This window comes from Triturus cristatus, chromosome 6 (genome assembly GCF_964204655.1).
Source record: "Triturus cristatus chromosome 6, aTriCri1.1, whole genome shotgun sequence".
Lineage (NCBI taxonomy): Eukaryota > Metazoa > Chordata > Amphibia > Caudata > Salamandridae > Triturus > Triturus cristatus.
Genome location: NC_140589.1, coordinates 723,140,561 through 723,159,907, shown reverse-complemented (window position 1 = coordinate 723,159,907; position 19,347 = coordinate 723,140,561). Strand labels below are relative to the sequence as shown.

The following is a 19,347-nucleotide window of genomic DNA, read 5'->3' as shown; positions in this document are numbered from 1 at the left end:
CAAAAGGCGTCCGGAACTTCCATCCCGGCCGTCGATCTTTCACTAACACAAGGTCCCCTGGCAGGAGAAGTCGAGGTTTAGCACGCCTCTTCGGGTTGGCACATTCATTGATTCGAGTGCGCCTGGCTTAGGCGTCAGCTGGGTCGTATGTGGTTGGTGTCCACTGGCTGGAGACAGGGTTAGTGTCTCGCCGATGTCCATTCAGCATCAGGGACCAAGGGGACCACTAGGTGGTGCAGTGGGGTGGTCCCCAGTACTCGCGCAGGAAGTGGTGCAAGCTATGTTCAGGGTTATTGCCTTTGGCTACTGCGATCTGAAGAGCTTTGTTTAATGTAAGCATAAAGCGTTCTGCCTCGCCATTAGCTTGCAGCCACTGTGGTGTGACATGGCAGTGCTTGATGCTGAAAGTTGTGAGCAGATCTTTGAAGTCAGCTCCTTGAAATGGTGGCCCATTGTCCGTTTTTACCTCTTGGGGGAGCCCCAGTAGGGAGAAGGTCTTCTCAAGCATCGGGGCAACATTGGAGAAGGCTGTGACTATTACCTCGACTATGGGGTATTTTAAGTTGCTATCGTTTATCACCGAGGTGATCTGTCTGCTTGGAATACTCCCGAAATCGAGGCTTATTTCAGACTGTGCACGGTTCCTCCGTGATGATTGGGCTGTGGCCTCTTAAGTGTTTGTGAATTGGCATGATGGACACAGTCGTACAAAGTTATCTACTGCAGCTTCCAGCCCTGGGAACCAGACTTTCTCCCTCATCCGAGATTTCATTCCGAGAGTACCTGGGTGGCCTCAGTGGGCTACGGTTGTCACATGGAACTGGAAACTCTTAGAAATTATGGTGTACACTCTGCGCAATATTAGTGCATCTGCTGTGGCACCCAAGTCATCACGCACCCTCCATATCTTACCGAGGCATTCTTTGTCCGGGTCATACCAATTATTGGCATCTCTTAGAAAATTCTGCCACGAGCCTTGCTGAAGGGCCTCCATGAATTTTGTCATGACCGGATCAGCCGTTGTGGCCTCGCTGATTTCTTCGACAGTGAGCGCCTGGGGTCATTCTCCATGAGACACCAGCCTTAAATACTCCTTCGTGGTGTTTGTGTCATCCTGGTTTTTGTCCACTGGGACTGACAGGTGACGGGAGAGAAAATCAGCAGGGTTTTTAGATTCTTGCTGGTAAACTACCTCCATCTGGCAATGTTGTGGTTGGATCGCCCATCTTTCAATCTGTGGCGGAGGGTGTGGCGCTGTGGCTCGAAAAAAGGGGACGAGTGGTTGGTGGTCGGTAACCACTAGGATTGGTTGTCTGCTGATGTAGAGGTGGAAGTGACCGCATGCCCACTTGATGGCTAGCGCCTCTCAATCTATGTGGGAGTGTCAGACCTCCATTGGCGTGAGGGATTAACTGGCAAATGAAAGGCGTGCCACTTGCCCGGTTCTACTTCTTGGGTGATCACTGCACCCACGCCCACCATGCAGCTCAGCGTCGAAATAGGACATTGTGATTTTGCTGAGCAGAGCTTCCTTAATGCTCTGGAAGGCTTCCTCTCCGCTGTGGCCCCACTTCCTGGGCGACATTTTCTTAGTCAAGGATCATAGAGGCTCGGCCATGGTTGCCAGGTTCGGGATGAACCGGCGACAGTACGTGAACATTCCTAGGAAGCTGGGCACTTCTGACCCATGTTAGGTGTCTGTGCCTACTTGATGGCGTGGAACTTGCGAGGGTCTACTTAAACACCGTCTTGGTTAAATACATAACCAAATAAATCGATTGAGTTCTGGAAGAAAGAGCACTTCTCTTTATGGAGTGTAACTCCATGGTCGGATAGCCGCTCGGAGGTGCCGGTGATGTTCTTCAGCAGTGGTTGAATAAATTAAGATATAATCGCTTACATTCATCACACCTTGTTAGCCAGACAGAGTTTCTTGAATGGCGTCCTGGAACACCTCTGCTGCTGAGAAGATTCCAAAGTTTAGTCGTTTGTACCTGCGTAGTCCCAGGTGCGTCAAGAAGTTGGTTATGTAGCAGCTCTCCTCTGCCAACATCAGTTGGTGGTACCCCGCGTTGAGATCTAACTTGGAGAACCACTTTGAGCCATTAAGGAGAGCAATGAATCATCCACTGTGGGCGAAATAATCCTCTCCCACTTGATGGCTTGGTTGGGGAGGCGCATGTCTGGTTGCTTCGGCTTTTCGGGGATCACCATGGGGTACACCCATGGCGTTGTCCCCAAGACTCTTTCAATCACACCCTGTGATTCTAGCTAGCAGAGTTCTTGCTCAACCAAGGTTCTTAAGTGGAAAGGTACGCACCAGTGCCAAAGGGCCAGCAGCTTTATGGACTTCTTGATGTGCACTTTGATGGGAGAAGATTTTAAGACACCCGAGGCCCGTGAAGAGGTGAGGGAACTGGCTTAAAATCTCATCTGTTTGGAGAGACTTTTCTGTGAGTGTGAAAACCAATATGCCCAAGTACTTTCTGGTGTGGCTTCCGACAAGGGTATCAGCTTCCCTGTCGACGATGGCAAAGGTGGTTATGACTTCCTGGCCTTCCACTTTTATTTAAATGGTCACCTTCCCTTTGAACGACAATGGTGTCTTGCTTCCGTAAGTGAAGATCCTAGTATTAGATGGGGACAGAGGTGGACGTGGTTGGAGACGTTGACACTGTTGGACCCTCATTACATTTACTGAGGCTCCGGTGTCGATAAGGGCTTTGATGCTGGAGCACGCGACCTCGACTATGCATGTAGGTTGTGGTTGTCTACTGTTTTTGAGATTGCCTGTTAATGAGATGAGTACTACTTCCTCCTCATCATCTGGGGAGGAGACTCGATGACAGAGCGGTATCTTGGGGCTATGGATCTTCCAGGGACAGTTGTCTTACTGATCTCGACGGTGGACGTCTACCACGAGCACCTCTGCAGGCACTAGCGAAGTGGTTTAGAGTGCCACACTTGGAGCATGTTTGACCTTGTGCCAGTCATTCTTGAAGGGGATGTTCTTCTCGGCCGCAATACCCACAGGTGGACCCAGATGATGGAGGGGCCGGTGGTCGCGATCTATTCCCTCTTCCCCGGGCACGAACTGCGTCAGCACGCTCTATGTTCACTGTTGGATTCCTCTCCGGCTGCTGCGTAATGGTTAGGTCCAATTCCGTGGCCCTGGCGGAGGATAGGTTGTGAGAGCGGGCCCGAGTGAGGATATCATTTTCTCATTTTATTTCTGAAGCCCTGGATGATCTGCGCCCTCACCTCCTTCGGTTGATGGTCCGCCGTACATGTAGTAGCTAGCTCTCCCAGGCGCACATAGAAGGTATCAATGGACTCCCCTTCCTGTTGGTGGGCTTGTCGGAGCTTAAAGCGCTAATTTTTTTTTTTTTTTTTTTTTAAATTATTTTTATTGCAGGAATCAGTAAATCGTTACATAATCGGTCAGCATTATATGTCAAGCCAGATCAATGAGACATACCCCTCCGTCCCCCCACCATGAGTCGCTTACACAGCCAGTTAGCCCACAACCCTGGGGTCGGGCGGCGGAATTCAGTGGGGGCTCAGAAGGATGTCGAAGCTGGCCTGGATGACCCACTGTCCATCATCTCCCGATTTTTCCAAACAAGCCTATAAACCCAAAAAGAACACCCCACCCTGAACACACTACAAACCCAGGAAAACCCACCCACCCCCGCCATCAGCGCACGGCAACAACCGCAACAGGATCTACTAAAGGACCCATGGGGAGAGCAACAAAGCTGAAAAGTGCAATTGTCTATCGGGACTCGGGGCGAGCCGCTTCCTCACGCTCAGAGTCGCTGGGGGCGCAATAGTCCCTAAGGGCCTGCACTAACATCTCCCATTCCAGCGCTGCCTCCTGTGCCTTCTCATTACCCTGCCTCCAAGCTAGCTGGTATCTTAGCGTGCTCTCCCCCGCCGCCCACTTCAAAAGTTCGCTGTGCCACCGGCCTCCCGTCGGACCAGCTCGTGCCTTCCAGTTCCTGGTCACCTCCCGTTTAGCAAGGAGCAACTCCAGATCGATAAACTTGCTAGATATTTTATTCTTTGGGGTATGAGGGAACCAGTGCAGGAGACCCACCACCGCGTCAAACGATAAGGATCTCCCCGTCGTCTCCTCCAGGGTCTTCCCCACTTCTACCCAATAGGATGTCAATCCCGGGCAGGCCCATAGCATGTGGAGAAGGTCCGCCTCCTGGGCCGGGCACCTGGGGCATGCCGCCGAAGTTGTAGCAAAATATCGCCTGATTTTCACCGGGGTCAAATATGCTCTGTGGAGCACGTAGTAGTGGACCAATTGAAAGCGGGCGTGGCGTGTGCCCTTCCAGGCTCGCCGCACCAGCTGGGACCAGGTCGTCTCCGGGATCTCCTTGCCAATGTCCTCTTCCCAGCGGTTTCTCAAGGTGGTGAGGGGAGCCAGCCCCTCATTGATCAGCCTGCCGTAAAGGCAAGTGACCGCTTTTACCGTGCCCGCAGACATCATCACGTATTGGCATACCGGGGATAAGGGGGGTTCCTCCTGCCCGCATCCCCAGTGCGCCTGGATCGCTCGAACAAGGGCCGAGTGCAGCAGAAAGTCGCCGCGGGGAATCCCGAAGCGATCAATGAGCTCCTGGAAGGGCAAGAGCGTCCCGTCCTCGTATAGATCACCGACTATCTGTAGACCGGCGTCCTCCCAGGTCGCCAACCGTGACCAATCGCCCCCATGGGGCAAAGCCGTTAGCATCCCCAGAGGTATTTCAGGCGCATACGGTGTCCTCAGGTGGCCCCGGGCATGAGCTTGGTTCCAGCACAGGCGAACGGTCCGCTCCTCCTGTGACAAGTCCTGCAAGGTCAACCGTTGTCTCATCGCTATGAAGGAGAGAACATGCCTGGCCATGCCCGTTCCCCTCCTGTCTTCTGGGCCCCGGAACTCCCGGGCGATCTCCTGGGTGAAGGCCTGGAGCTGCGCCGCTAAATAATACTTTTCAAAGTCCGGCACCGCAAGCCCACCCTCCTCCTTCGGCCTCATCAGGGTCTTGAGGGCCACCCGCCGGCGGCCCGAGCCCCAGAGGAATCCGACTATCATTGATCGTAATAGGCGAAACGTGGCCGGTGGGACCCAGAGCGGTAGTGTCCGAAAATAATATAACAACCGGGGAAGCGCCACCATTTTAAGCAAGGCGATCCGCCCTGCCACCGAGAGCGGTAGCGTGGCCCAAAAGCTCATACTGCCTCGAAGTGCTCGAATGCCCCGGGTAATGTTCCCATCCAGGAGGTCAGAAGGTTCATGGTAGACATACACCCCTAGATACTTAAAGCATTCGGGTTCCCATCTAATCTCCCTACCTAGAGCAGGGGTGGGGGTGCCCCTGCGGACCGGGAAAAGACAGGTCTTAGCCCAATTCACTCGGAGGCCCGAGACCTCCCCAAACTCCGTGAGCGCCGTCGCAGCCCCATGTAGGGCAGCGAGCGGGTCTTCTAGGAAGAGCAACAGGTCGTCTGCATACAATGAAATGTAGTGCGGGCCCGAAGGAGTCCACAGGCCCGTGTAATGGGCTCCCGACCGGAGATGCAGCGCAAGAGGTTCCACCGCCAGCGCAAAGAGCAGTGGGGATAGCGAACACCCCTGCCTCGTGCCTCGCTCCACCGGATATTGCGAGGAAATCAGCGGCCCCGCCCGAACCCTGGCTGACGCCGAGGCGTACAGAACCCTGGTCCACCTGATGAAGCCCTCCCCGAGGCCGAACCTCCGTAGCACAGTACAAAGGTAGTCCCATTCCAGGCTATCAAAAGCCTTCTCTAAATCCACTGATAGGACAACCGGGCACGGGGCGTCCACCAGCGGGTCCCCTAGCAATCGAAACAACCTGCGAATGTTCATGGTCGTGTTACGCCTGGGGATAAAGCCACTTAAAGCGCTCATAGTCTGGGTTTAGTTGCGGGTCGAAATGTGCGTTCAGTGCCATAACCGCTGCGTTATAGTAGTTTGCAGATCCTGTATTGGGTAGGTGAGCAAAGAGCTTGTAGATCTCCTCACCTGCCTAGTGGAGCAGAAGGGACCTCTTCACGGCACCATCAGTCGCCCAAATCGCAACAAAGTCGTTGTCCAGCCTTCCAATCCAGGTCTTCCAGCGGGGCAAAGCAGTGGCAGGATCTGCAAGTTCGCTGAAGGGAGGCAGCGTGCTGACTTGAGCATGTTGAGGAGTGTCCTGGGCAGGTGGAGGTCTCAGTAGGGGAGCCACATTACCAGCATTGTTGCCCATCGTCGTCGGCTTACCAGCAGGAGAATAGATGGGTCTTGTAGCAGCCATTGCTTTGTGGTATGCGCTGTGATATTGGGTCCACGGAGTCTTGTGGTGGCGTGAACCAGCAGATCTCACTCAGGGTTATAGTCACGCCAAAGTCAGTGATTTCCAAAATGTATTTTTTTCCCTTTCGTTACCTGTGGTATATTTTAGTCATGAACAATTTTCTGTTTCTGTGGTTTTTTTTCCCCCCCAGTTAAGGAGAGCAGAGCAAAAGTGGAGCGGCAGGCAGTCGGGGCCCAGGATGAGGGCCGGCTTAGGCGCTTAGCCAAGCGCGAGAACACAAGGTGGGTGGAGGACAGGGCTGCTCCAGAGCGCTGTTTTTCTTCCGTGCCGGCTGCAGGCAGGACTTCCGACGCCCGCAGCAGGGTCTGACTCAGCCTAGTGGCGGTGGAGCACCTCATGCGTGGGGGGGCTGCAGCCGCACAGGAACCAGGATCGGCACACCACGCAGCGAAGACTACGCCGAGGCTCAAAGCGGGCTGCCACCCAGCAAGAAGGCTGAAGGTGAGGTCAGCGTAGACTGCGGGACAATTGGGGCCTTTCTTGCCTGAAGTCCCTGGTAGAGGCGGTGGGGTTATGGGAGGCTCAACCTGCATTGCCAGTGTAACAGGCCTCATGGATGAGGCAGCCTCAGCGTCGCAGCATGGAAGAAAGGAGACACAGATTGGTGCAGGCAAAAGATCCCATGCGGTCCTCACGGCCCTGATCAACTCCTCTCTCTCGGAGGGCATGGCACGGACATCGCCCTCCTGGCAGCGGTGGAGAAGGCCAGAAGCATTCTGGACACAGGAGGATCGGTGGCAGTAATCCTCCTGGATCTCAGTGCGGCCTTCGACACTGTAGACCATCCCACCCTAATCCACCGACTGGGGGAGATCGGACTAAAGGGTACGGCCTTGAAATGGCTAGAATCCTTCTTATCAGGACGCTCCTTCCAGGTGCGGGAAAACGACAGTTGTTCATCCACCATCCCCCTCCGGTGTGGAGTACCACAGGGCTCTTCCCTCAGCCCTACGTTATTCAACGTGTACATGGTCCCACTGGAGAAGAGGGTCAGCACGTTCGGCGTGTCAGTTATCAACTACGCCGACGACACTCAGTTGGTCGTAACCCTTTCACACCCCCACCACGCCCCATCCGATCTCCACAGCTGCCTCTCTGAAGTCCACAGATGGATGAATCTCTCCTCACTGAAACTGAATGGGTCCAAGACTGAGATCCTCTTGATGGGCCACAAGGAGCCCTCGCTACCTTCTCACCTCTGGCCCAGCTGTCTCGGTGACCCTCCCGCACCCAAGGAAGAGATCAAGAGCCTTGGTGTGTGGATTGAGAAGGACATGAGCTTTAATACTCAGGCTAAAAGAACGGCAGGGACATGTTTTGGGCTACTCAGAGCCTGCAGGAAGATCTTTCCCCTGCTCCCCGATACCGCAAGGAGGCTCCTCATTCAGGGTCTAATCCTGGCAAGATTAGACTACTGTAATGCCATCTACCTAGGAGCCCCTGAAGCCACCCTGAACTCGCTGCAAAAAGTCCAAAACGCCGCCGCCCGCCTACTCACGGGCACTCCTGGAAGATCTTCCGCCAGGCCGGCTCTTAAATCCCTCCACTGGCTCCCAGTCAGAGAAAGGGTCGTCTTCAAGGACCTCTGTCTGGCCCATAAAACCCTCAACAATAACGGCCCCCCCCTTCTCAAAGAACTCCTAATCCCATACAAAGCTGAGAGAGACCTCCGGTCTAGCGTAGAAAATCTTATCATAGTTCCCAGAGTCAGAAAAGCCAAGACCGGTGGCCGTCGCTTCTCGGTTCACACGGCCAAACATTGGAACCATCTTCCACGAAAAATCAGGACAGAACCGAATTACCTCCAGTTCAGAAAAACTCTAAAGACCCTCCTTTTCCCGCAGACATAATTTCATCAGACGGCTGAAACCCTTGGAGAATCAGGTCAGCGCTGGGATGCTCTTTTGAGTTACTACGCGCTTTATAAAACCATTAAATAAATAAAATAAATAAATTTGTTATACAGCCTCTGGCCACGCCTGGCCATAGGATGTTACAGGTTGTCACTTCCGAATCACACCAGCACCGCGAGGGCGGTGCTGGGATCATTACAAGGGGGAAAAACTGCAAGCAGCAGCCTCTGATCCTAGCGGCTACGAGGCCATAGGAGCAATCTGCGTTGGGACTAGGGAGCGCTAGGACACAGCCAAAACCTGAGGGAAAGACAGGTCTCCAGAGGCGCTACCACTCGACCGCTTTTCTAAGACTGTCTGGCACCTGGGATTCCTGTGCCCTATTACCCATTTGGCCTCAGTCACTGCTCCTGGGGACTGCAGGTGCCTTCCCAGGCCGGTCACAGATATGCGTCAGCTTAGTGGGACCGTGGGTCCCCCTTTTAGAACCATAACGGAGATGGTCATAGCCCAACCTGCTGGGAACATCCTATCGACCACCTACAGTCCTCTACGGAACACCACAGATGGCAAGTAGTGGGGATGGACAGGCCTCTGCCGCAGCGCCCATGCCCAGAGGGTGTGCCAGGGACCTGGGATTGCCCACCCACCCCCAGCTTACGGGCTCAGGCGGACTCGCAGTTGGCATGCTCGGCCCTACGGAGGTGAAGTTGCACATGATCTTAGCAGCCATCGCAGCCACCCGACAAGACCTGGGAGAAAAGATGGACACGGTAGCAACCGAACTAGAGCTGCTACGAGATGATCAGTGCAAGCTCTCCGACAGAATAGCACAGATGCAACCAGCCATACACACCCTACAGCCCCAGGCCGCGGACCTCACTAACAGAGTTGCTGAACTCACTGAAAAAAAATCTGCTTTCTGGAGGGCAGGGAGGAAGATGCCAGGGCCGTTCGCGCAGCAGCAACTTGAGGATAGTCAGCTTCCCCAAGGGTGCGAAGGAAGAAGACCCTACAGAATTCTTTGAGGTTTGCTGTCGGCTCACATTGCGCCCATATGTCTCTCCCCACTATTCACGGTGGAGAGGGTGCACATAGTGCCTGCTCTGCATCCACCGCCAGGCACCCCCCCCATGTCCAGTGGTGGCCATACTCCTAAACTATAGGGACGAGGACGCAATCCTCTAGCCAACAAGACACCAGGGCTCCCTCACGTATGTGAATGTACGGATTTACACCTTCCCAGACTACTCATTGCCAGTCAACGTAAGCAGGTATCCTTTGCAGGGTTAAGAAAAAGCTACACAATGCCAGCCTGGCGTACGCCGTGCTGTTTCTGGCAAAGCTCAATGTTTTCGCCCACCAAAACTCTTAAGTCTCCATGGAGCATATCAACACCTGAGACTGGGTAGAGAAATGCCGCTACAAGTCATCGGATTACTGGTGATGTGCTCAACTCGAGGAACCCCGTATGGAGATCTAGTGCAATAGTAAAAGTACAATCGCCTGCATTCTGGCCCCCTGGTCTCTGGGGGACCGGTGCCAAGTTAGGACATGATAACAAGTGTTTTTATGGAATAGCATAGGTTCAGGCCCCTTCACATGTAGAAGGCGTCCTCAGCACGAGCTCCAAGTTACAATGCTATGCTAGGGGTGATTCCATCAAACTCTTGCTCAAGTTACCGTGCAGCTTGCTCCATACGGAAATCTGGGGCCTCATATGATGTCTTCTGCTGTTTGTGGCGTGACGATAGGTAGCAGATTCGATGCCCCACTTGCTCGATAGGTCTGTGAACCTTGGTTGGAAGAGGCCGCCTTCAAGTCTTCACTAGGCTGGGAGTCTCCTAGGTCACAGATACTGGTCGCTGCCGCCAAGGCCATGATTCTGTCGTGTCTCATCTGTGCTGACATGGGCACAGCGGCAGTAGGCTTCTTTCCTCCCCCGGTGCATTTACCAGTGCGGCCCCTCCTGGGAATACCGTGGGCTCTGCTGCAGGCCTGGTGTTTCAGAATCACCAGCTATTCCCCACGGTACACTCTCTGCTCTCACCCGCTGAGGTTCCGGAGGCCCACACTCATCATGACTCAGCACCCGCAACTCTTGCGATACATGTTAACTGTTTGAAAAGTCAGATGTTGCTCTACCAACCTGGGGATGGGAGTTGGATTGTTCGTGTTGTTTTTCTTATTGATCCTGAAACCTACTATATGATGCAACTTACCTAAAGGCGAACTATTAGTCTGGTGTCTCTTGGGGCACTAGACCGTTCTCCGCCACAATTCCTTTTTCTATGCACTGCACCACAGATAAAATGGTCTATCATAACATGGAATTTTCACGGCATAGACATGGCCAAGAAACGCCACTTAATGCACCAATATCCTAAATGCAGGGGCACCCACGTGGCACTCTTACAGGAGACACACTTAGCCAGGGGAGAACTCAGACTCAAGAAACGCTGGAGTGACCAGTGCTGTGGGACTACCTACTCAGGGTTCACGAGGGACACACACACTTATTTGGATTCACCAGACGGTACCCTTCCACTGCCTAGCTTTGGAAATTGATCAGGAAAGGCCTTATGTGTTTGTGGAGGGTATTTAGGTGGCAAGGCGGTGCTGTGGGACACTGTCTTTTCCCCCAGAGCGTCTCAGAAGCCATTTTTGGCACACCTATCTACACTCCTATTGCGCTGGTCTCACATACCTTGGGTCATGGGAGAGGTTTCAATTGTGTGCTGGACCCCACACTAGTCAGATTGCACCCCACGCTGCATCACTCCCCCATAGTGCACCTTGCAGCATATTTTTCACAATGGCACACCCAATGGTCTCTGGCAGACAGTGGCGTGTCTTGCACCCAACAAGCCGAGAATACTCATTTTACTCGCCAACACATGACTTACAGGTAAGACTGGACTGAATCCTCTGCCCCACTACTGCACACTTCCTAGTAACGTGAAATGACTGGGAAAGACACCGTCTGACCATACCCTTACTGATGTGATTCGTGTGGGGCCAGCCCGTGCGACTAGTCCCTACGTGGCACTTGCAGCAGACAGCCCTGCAAGACCCGTGTTTCGCAACCCGCAAAACCTTCAGTAATTACTTCAATGAAAATAGCAATACCGACACGTCACGCTTAATGGAATAAGATGCGTTGAAATCGGTAGTACGAGGCTACTGCATTTATGCTATTAATGGGGCACGGTTAATGTTTAGTCCCAAGCTGGATCAGGTTGAGAATTCTCTACGCAGCCTTGAGACTAAGGCTGTCTGCAAAGCTCTGGCAACTGCTCGACTCTGCGCTGTGTTGATTACATGGCATACCAAGCCAAGACCCATGCAGAAGGGTACAAGCCGGGCCACTTATTAGTATGGCTACTGCACCAAGACACTAACCCAGTGCCAATAACAGCCATCAATAACCGTCAGCTGATTCCATTGTTTATACCCAATCGGAAATTCACAATGCATTTTGTGCTCATTACTACACCTTGTACTGTGTTGCTGAGTCGAAGGGCCTGCCAGTGGGGCAATGTTTAGTACATAGTCAATTGCTAGTGCCAGTGGAGCAACTATGGGGTGCAACTGACTGAGAGACAGCAACCCACCCCATGATGCAAACCCTTTACACAATGGGCAGCTGGCGACGACTGATCTTGCACACAAATCAGGACCCCATATAATCGCTTAAGCAGGCATGAGAACACGACTTAGGTCATCCACTATCTCAGAAAGAATGGAGTAGTGCAGTTGCCTACCCCTGCAAGGTCACAAGCAACACAAGCTTTAAGTGTATACAGTTTAATGTGTTACAGCTTAATGAGCATATCTTTCACCTGCCAATATATCCAACTGTGTCACCTGCATTCCCCAGTAGCTCTGCTTCTATGGCTTACGTGATTCATATGTTTTGGGACTGCTCACTGGCCTGTACATTCTGGTCAGGGATCTGCTTGGCTATTGCGGACGCTACTGGCTGTCAAGACTTGGACCGCTTGGCTGGTTGCACACTGGACTGACCAGACAATGCTGGGGAGGGGGAGGCATTGAACATTTCATCGATCTAGCCTTGCTAATAGCCTGAAGGGTAATGTGTTGGAAATTTTCAGCACTGCCTAGCGTTGAGTGTTGGTGGAGCATGTTCCTATGATAGGCACGGTGGAATCTGTTGTGTTCCACTGTGAGGAAGCGCGAGGCCTGAGGAAATGCCAGATTGCGGCAGAGTGGGATGAATTGTCCGCCACACTCCTTAGAGATCCCGAAGGTAATGCTGGGTCCGCCTGAATGAGACAATGTGCATGCACCAGACCCACGCCATAGGCCACTGACATGCTACCCAATCCATGGACATGACGCTCCCCCCATTGTGCAATTACTTGCGGATACATAGTGTGCAGTGCCGAACCACCACCTCTTATTGTTGATACACAAGTATAGTCGTACTGTAACGCATTAATCCAAAATAGCTGCACAAGGACAGGCTCACAGTTTTCTTATTGTTCCAATAGTTCATTCTTCTCCTTTCTCACTTGCCTGAAGAGTCAGTGAGTTTTAGCGACTCTCTACACCAGTAGGTGAGGAAAAAGATACACTGTACTGTCTGTCATATGATATGTGTAATGTGCCTATTACCTCCTCGCCCATCTTCCTGTCCCATTCCTTACGAAGAAGCTACTCCTCAGGAATGGAATGGGAAGACCGGGACTTGGAGTAATGAAGATTACCGGTGAGTAACTGGGCATTAGGTACAAAAAGAAATAAAAAAGATTCTTAATAATACAGCGGAGCAGGACTAAACCTTTTATTCAGGAGACCATGAATGTTATTAACAATAGAATTCGCTTTGTTCTGTAAGAAAAGATCTTCCAAGAACTATTTAACAAGGGCAATGGCTCTCTATTAATAGCTGCAAATGCTGGCTAAGACAGAGGGCTTTGGCTTACTAAATAAGAGAACTTAGTATAAATACATTGAATCGGGCAGGCAGGCAGATTGCTTAACAGTAACTACACAATGATATCCTCAATTGGATCAAAAAAGAAAAAGATATATTAGGTAATGTCCCTCTGGAATAGTTCTTATTCAGAGAACTCACTGTAGTAAATGGATTGCCTTCTCAGTGTTGTATGCCCTTCAGAAAAATCTTCTACAATATTATAAAGAGGGGGCCCTTACCTAGTATAGAAAAATCCAGAGATTAATTTAAGCAGCAGAAAAGTGACTTGTCAATACTGGATAAGTGAGAGTGGGGTAATTCAAATTGGACAATTACATATGAGAGGGCAGATAATATTTTTCTCAGATCACTGCAACATCTTTAACTTATATGTTCAGAAGAATAGGAGAATAATGGGAAGTTGAAATTGGTCCTGGAAGAATTCCCGAGGCAAAAATGAATCAACTGGTATCGCAAAAGGGTTGAAAAAGTTATGTATAAAATATTTTACAGTGCCATGATAATATAAAATACAATCTGCAGCCACTCATGCCATCTCATGGGGAGTCAGAAATCACCATTACTATTGTTAGGGGTACATTGTGTGTACAATCACTATTAGCAGAGCTAGACTGTTGAAATCTCTGATTTAGATTGGGAGCACCTTCAGTGGTCTTAGAGACTGTCACGTACAATGAGAGAGTACCACGCTTTTGTCATAAAAACAGAAATGGCTGTTCATTACTTTCCCAAGTCACGCTTGTTCAAACACAGCTATTACTCACAGCATTCATATATATTGGACTATTGGAACTGTGATCATATAAAGACATACTCTACATATATACTCAAAGCTATGGTCCAAAATAATGGAGAAGGCAACAGTCAAATAGTAAGCAGAAATACCAGTACAAGGTGCTTAGTAACCAATGTGCCACTGATAGACAAATAAATAGAATTAACTGGAGTAAAAGGAGGATATCTAGCAATTTAAAAAAATTAACATGCTTAACAGAAAAGATCTTTCTATAGAACGTAAATGTGTGTGACCAAGAAATTATGTGAGGGGCGGGCAGCAATGACCGCACGCAATTAATTTTATTGTCAAATCGATTTAAAATAAACAACAAAAAGCTATGTTGTAGCAGATGTCAATCTGGAAATGAGAAAGAATGAGCCTCCATCACTTTTAAAACACTTTTAGATGCTATAGTGGATATCAATGGGAAGAGAAGGGGCACGAAGATCATTTATGACTAGCTAAGCCTCAGTCAACTACTGAACAACATTAAATAGGCTAAATAAAGTATCAACACCGAGCATGGAACTATTCTGAAAACAGATACTGGAAAATTGGAGGTCTACCTTAAAAAAGCCCAATGGAGAACTAGAGAATGGCTATTTTAGGAATAACATTGGAAAACCCAGACAATCATAGAACATAGAGGGAAAGATTGCAATTAAATACCTCATCTGTCGTTTTTCCCAAACTCCTGTCTAAACTAATAAATGGAGGCTCTTTTCATATTGTTTGAGATATAGAAATACAATAGAGGCCCTCTCATTAGTTAATTCAAGGAAACAATTGATTCGAAGAGGGCAAAGGTACATGTACCTCAAAACCTTCCCGAAGCAACTGAACCTAAAAGAAATCCAATTCATCTTAATACGCAAGACAATTCTGGCAACAAAAAGACAGAGTTATATATGTACTCCTTGGGCCACGCCAAGTCAAATGGGTTGTTCCAGCTCAATTCAGGTTGTTGCTGGAAAGCTTTAAAATACAACTTGTTGTCAAGAAAGTTTTTACATTTATAATTAATTTTTTGGTGTTTTTGAGTACACTATTAGCTCTATTTATATGACTGCTTGATTGAGAGAGACAAATACAAGCACATCTTTCAAGTCCAACGTGTTTTACTATTTTCATATTTGAAGACAGAATTAAGGAGAGCAACAATACATTGAAACTAAAATATAGAGTACGTACAAACATTAACAAATTCAGCAATGCAAAAGGAGGAAGTATGAAAATAGTCAAGTGCTTGTAGTTTCCCAGGAAAGATTATAAGAATAAGGCTTTAATTCACGATTAACACTGCTCACTGAAAATGAAGCTAATGTAGCTTTGCCTACACACTGACAAATAGCTTTTTGCAACTGTTCAACATGTGACATACATTTTCTTTCTATCTACCATGCCCCACTTTTATATTTTAAATAACCAGCCCTGACATATGCAAGGCAAACTTAGGGGTGACTTAGATAATATGTAAAAGTATTTTGTCCAACATGGCTAAGCACTTTATCATGTGAAATTTAATTGCTTTTAACTGTAGTCTAGTCACAGCAAAATGGTGTTTTCAGGTGCATTACATTCTAGACATATATGTTGCTGGTCTGAGTACCCATGCAACAGTTGAAATTTCTACTGCAATGTACCATGGCCGTACTTCAAAGTTAAACCAATAAACCAAGTTGGTGTAGCCAATCTTACAGTATAGTTTTGTGGACGCAGCACACATACTGTGACTCTGAATGGCAGGATCACAGGGCACACGGAAAAAACAGGGTCTATAAAAAGTTGAAAAATCAGTGGGGGTCACGCACAAAAGGTGCACTTGCTACAAGAATGCTATTAACGATGTGTCAAAGAGATATGACTGTCTCTAAAGAAATGCTGTTCTAACAGTCATATACACAGAGGAGAAAGGTATCGGGTGGGCAGATATGACCCTGGGACAACAAGAAGCCTGAAGAAGGTTGGAGGAGGATATACGGATGGCGAGCAGGACGGAGCCGATGATGGCATGGATCAGAGCGGGAGAACGGTGAGACTAGGGGACTACCTGAGAGCAGCATCTCAGGAACTCGTTGAGGTCCAGCAGCCTTGTGGGGAGGTGGGTGCTGTGACTCCACTTGCCACGACCTTGGAGGGCCATGGCTACAGGCATGGATTCTAAAATTGCTCACACATACCTATGCAGTTAATGTGTGTTAACCTCGACCAAATTGCTGAATTAAGCTGCCAAGAAGCTTTCCTGCTTCCAAGCTTTGAAGAAATAAGATGCACACAAGCGTTCACCAGCCCGCAGCCCTGAAGAGAACCCTCAGTCAATTGCGGTTCAAAACGCGTTGGCGGGAACCTTCTAAGAATTCATTAATAGTGTTCACCAATATGGAATGTTTGAAGAAATTATATGAACGATAATCCTTTCCATATTAGATGATGTTTTTACCCAGATGTTGAACACTGAAAGGGTTTCAACCTCTTTTGAGCTGTTATGAACTAATCCCTTGAATGAAATCATTGCGACTGGTTTACAATACAATTTATTTCCTTTTGCGTGTCTATCAATGCACCACTTATTGTCATGTTAGTCATTTTTGTTTTCTTTTTTGTAAACTTGTCTAATGTTGCATGATTATTATATGCTCTAGCTATGGAAATGGTTTTCATTTATGTAAAAGAAGAGTTGTTATCCTAGTTCTAGTCGGAGTATAATGTAAACATTGTAACTGAAGAAGTGTGTAATGTAAACACTGGTCAAGTTTATTAAATAACTTGCCCTTTAGTAAAAAAGTATATAATTCATTTAACCACCCCTTTCATTGTTTATAGTTCTAACAGTCATAGCATAAACAATATTGTTAACAAAGAACCCTGGTGTTCATTGCTGAAAACAAATACCAATAGGGAAAACAAATATCAAGGGTAGAGGTGATTACTGCACCCATTATACTTTTTCACACCTATGTTTTTTCCTTTGACAATTAATTACGCTAGAATGCATTTCTCTTCCTTCTGCTGCCTGAAATATTCATCAGCTAATTCCTTCTCAAAATCTCCATCAAGCAAATGGTAAATACATGGCGCATGCAGAAAAGCCTAGTCATGTTTTCCCTTTACCTTCACAGGCCTTGAAAAATCGATACGGCAAGTCAGATTTTATCAGGTCAAGCTATATCTAGGGCCTACTCACCTGTTATGGTGAATTGACGTAGAATAGGTGTTCTGTTCAGTCAGAAAATGAAGGAGCAATAAAGATGCCTTTAAATCTTGTTTCTATCTTGTGACATTTGCTCTATGTTCAGAGACAGAGGTCAGAAGTCAGTGTACAATTACTTTTTCTTTTCTGACTCCAGAGTTCCAGGATTTTTTAAGGTGAGCTGCCTGAACTGCTACATGAAGTGTGAAATGAAAGGCTGTAGGATATCAGTATTTTCTAAACACACATTTCAATAGCTAATAAGTCAAATGTACAAACATTTCAAAATATATTTCAGTAGCTGTGAAAGACCATTTTTTGTACTTCTATGTTATGAACAATATATTTTAATAGGACGAAAAACAAATCAGAACACTTTACTTGGTGGTGTGCAAATGATAGATATGTTTTCTGAAACCCAATTTTCTCTGATTATTGTTAATACACTATATAGTGTTATCAGTAAAGCTGTACGGTAGTGGAAAGGTTTTTAGCGATTTCTTGGAAATTTACTGTCTGTAAATAACACTGCGTTACCACATCATGCTTTAGTAATATATTTATTGAAAGTACGTGTTTAAACATGAACTTAGAAACACTCCTGCCCCTGCCCTCATGGCAATGCTATTAGTAAACTGAGAGGCAAATCAGGGATCATGTGTACCCTATATATGGGAAAGAGTCTTATGACACATGGAGCAAATGTTTAGTCTGTTTAATCAAACACAAGAGTTTTGTTTTTTAAAGCAGAAATGCTGAACTCAAATATTTGATGGCACACTCATATGTGAGAATGAAGAAAAAGGTGGCTCTGTGAAATAAAATATTTACCAATGATCACACAATTTGAGACCAGTGAACGGGTCGAGTACATTACAGTTAAGTCTAGTAGATTATTCAAGTTACTCGACCTGCAGGTCTAGTAAAATTTTAATGATTTTTTGAGGCCAGCCTTCACCACAGTTTTTTTCCTATGAATTTTCAATTTACAAAGTGCAGGCTACAAGTTATACTGTGCATTATTGTCAATATTACAGGTATTCATAAAGGCAAAAACTTACTTCTCATGTTGACATCTAGAGGGTTTAAACTTGCAGCATGGACTTTTACGACCACTTCATTTGGATACTTAATAATTGGGAACATTGTATTTTTATTGAATCGGAGAACGTCATTACCGCCATACTGGTCTATTACCCACGCAGGCATGACTGTGTTTTTCCTTGATGAAGTGCTGATTTCTTTTTTTTGGTTGATCCTTCTACATTCTTTGTTTCCTCTGAAAAGCCTTGACCTCAAAGATCCTTTAAGTGTATTCAACATGTCCGAAGAATGTCTTGACACCAGCACGGGGAACCCTAAACAAAACACATGCAAAAAAAAAATTAACTTCTTGTACCACTTGAAATTACTACGTGACTTAGAAGCATAAGATCCTTCGATTTGGAAAGCAATAGGCATCACATGGCAATTTATTTTCTGACCAGTAAATTGAACCAAGTATCGAACTTCTTCCATAAACCCTTTAAGTATTACTCTATGTTCACCAAAGAGACAAGGAATGTTTGTATGACACTATTCACCTACTAATTTTTGAACACCAACTCCATTCTATACCTTTATGATCAACTTTGTTTTAAATCAATAGAACAAACAGAACACGAGAGAGAGAAATAACGAGAGAGTCCTTCAACACCATTGGGAATCCACGTTCTGTTATGTCCTGTTTATGCTACACCCACTGCATAGCCTGTTGCTACGCGTTGTGCCCTGAATGCAGCATGTGATGCAACACCTGTGCACTTGCTTGTCCGTAGCATTCATCTGCATATTACACACAAGGTATGGCCATCCTTGGTACACAGGGCACGGCAACCTATGCACAATATATCTATACATGTTGGCACACATGAATCCATGTTTTGAATGTGAGGTACACCTGTACTAAGCACCCTGTGAACTGCAGTGTAATACTAATGACATCATAGGATCAAACGCATTACCCTTTATGCATCACCTATACAGTAATGTAAAAACAACTGTATATTTGTATGTAGTTTGTATTTTGGAAATGGATGCCACAGATCTCCTGCCAAAATCCATTCAAAATTCTAAGCCAAAAAGTAAACCACCCAAAATGGGTGTTGCAGGCATGTTTTGAATTTGCCGGCGCCACCTATTACAAATTTTCA

The 19,347-nt window shown here is 47.6% G+C and overlaps 1 protein-coding gene across 1 annotated transcript in view; it reads right to left on the bottom strand.

The window, feature by feature from the left end:
* The window catches only part of RTN4IP1 (reticulon 4 interacting protein 1), a 270,285-nt gene that overhangs the window by 246,528 nt on the left and 4,410 nt on the right, over positions 1-19,347 (bottom strand). Inside the window, exon 2 of the mRNA XM_085611230.1 lies at positions 18,217-18,513. Coding sequence (XP_085467356.1) covers positions 18,217-18,513 — 297 coding nt within the window. The remainder of the gene's footprint in view (positions 1-18,216; positions 18,514-19,347) is intronic.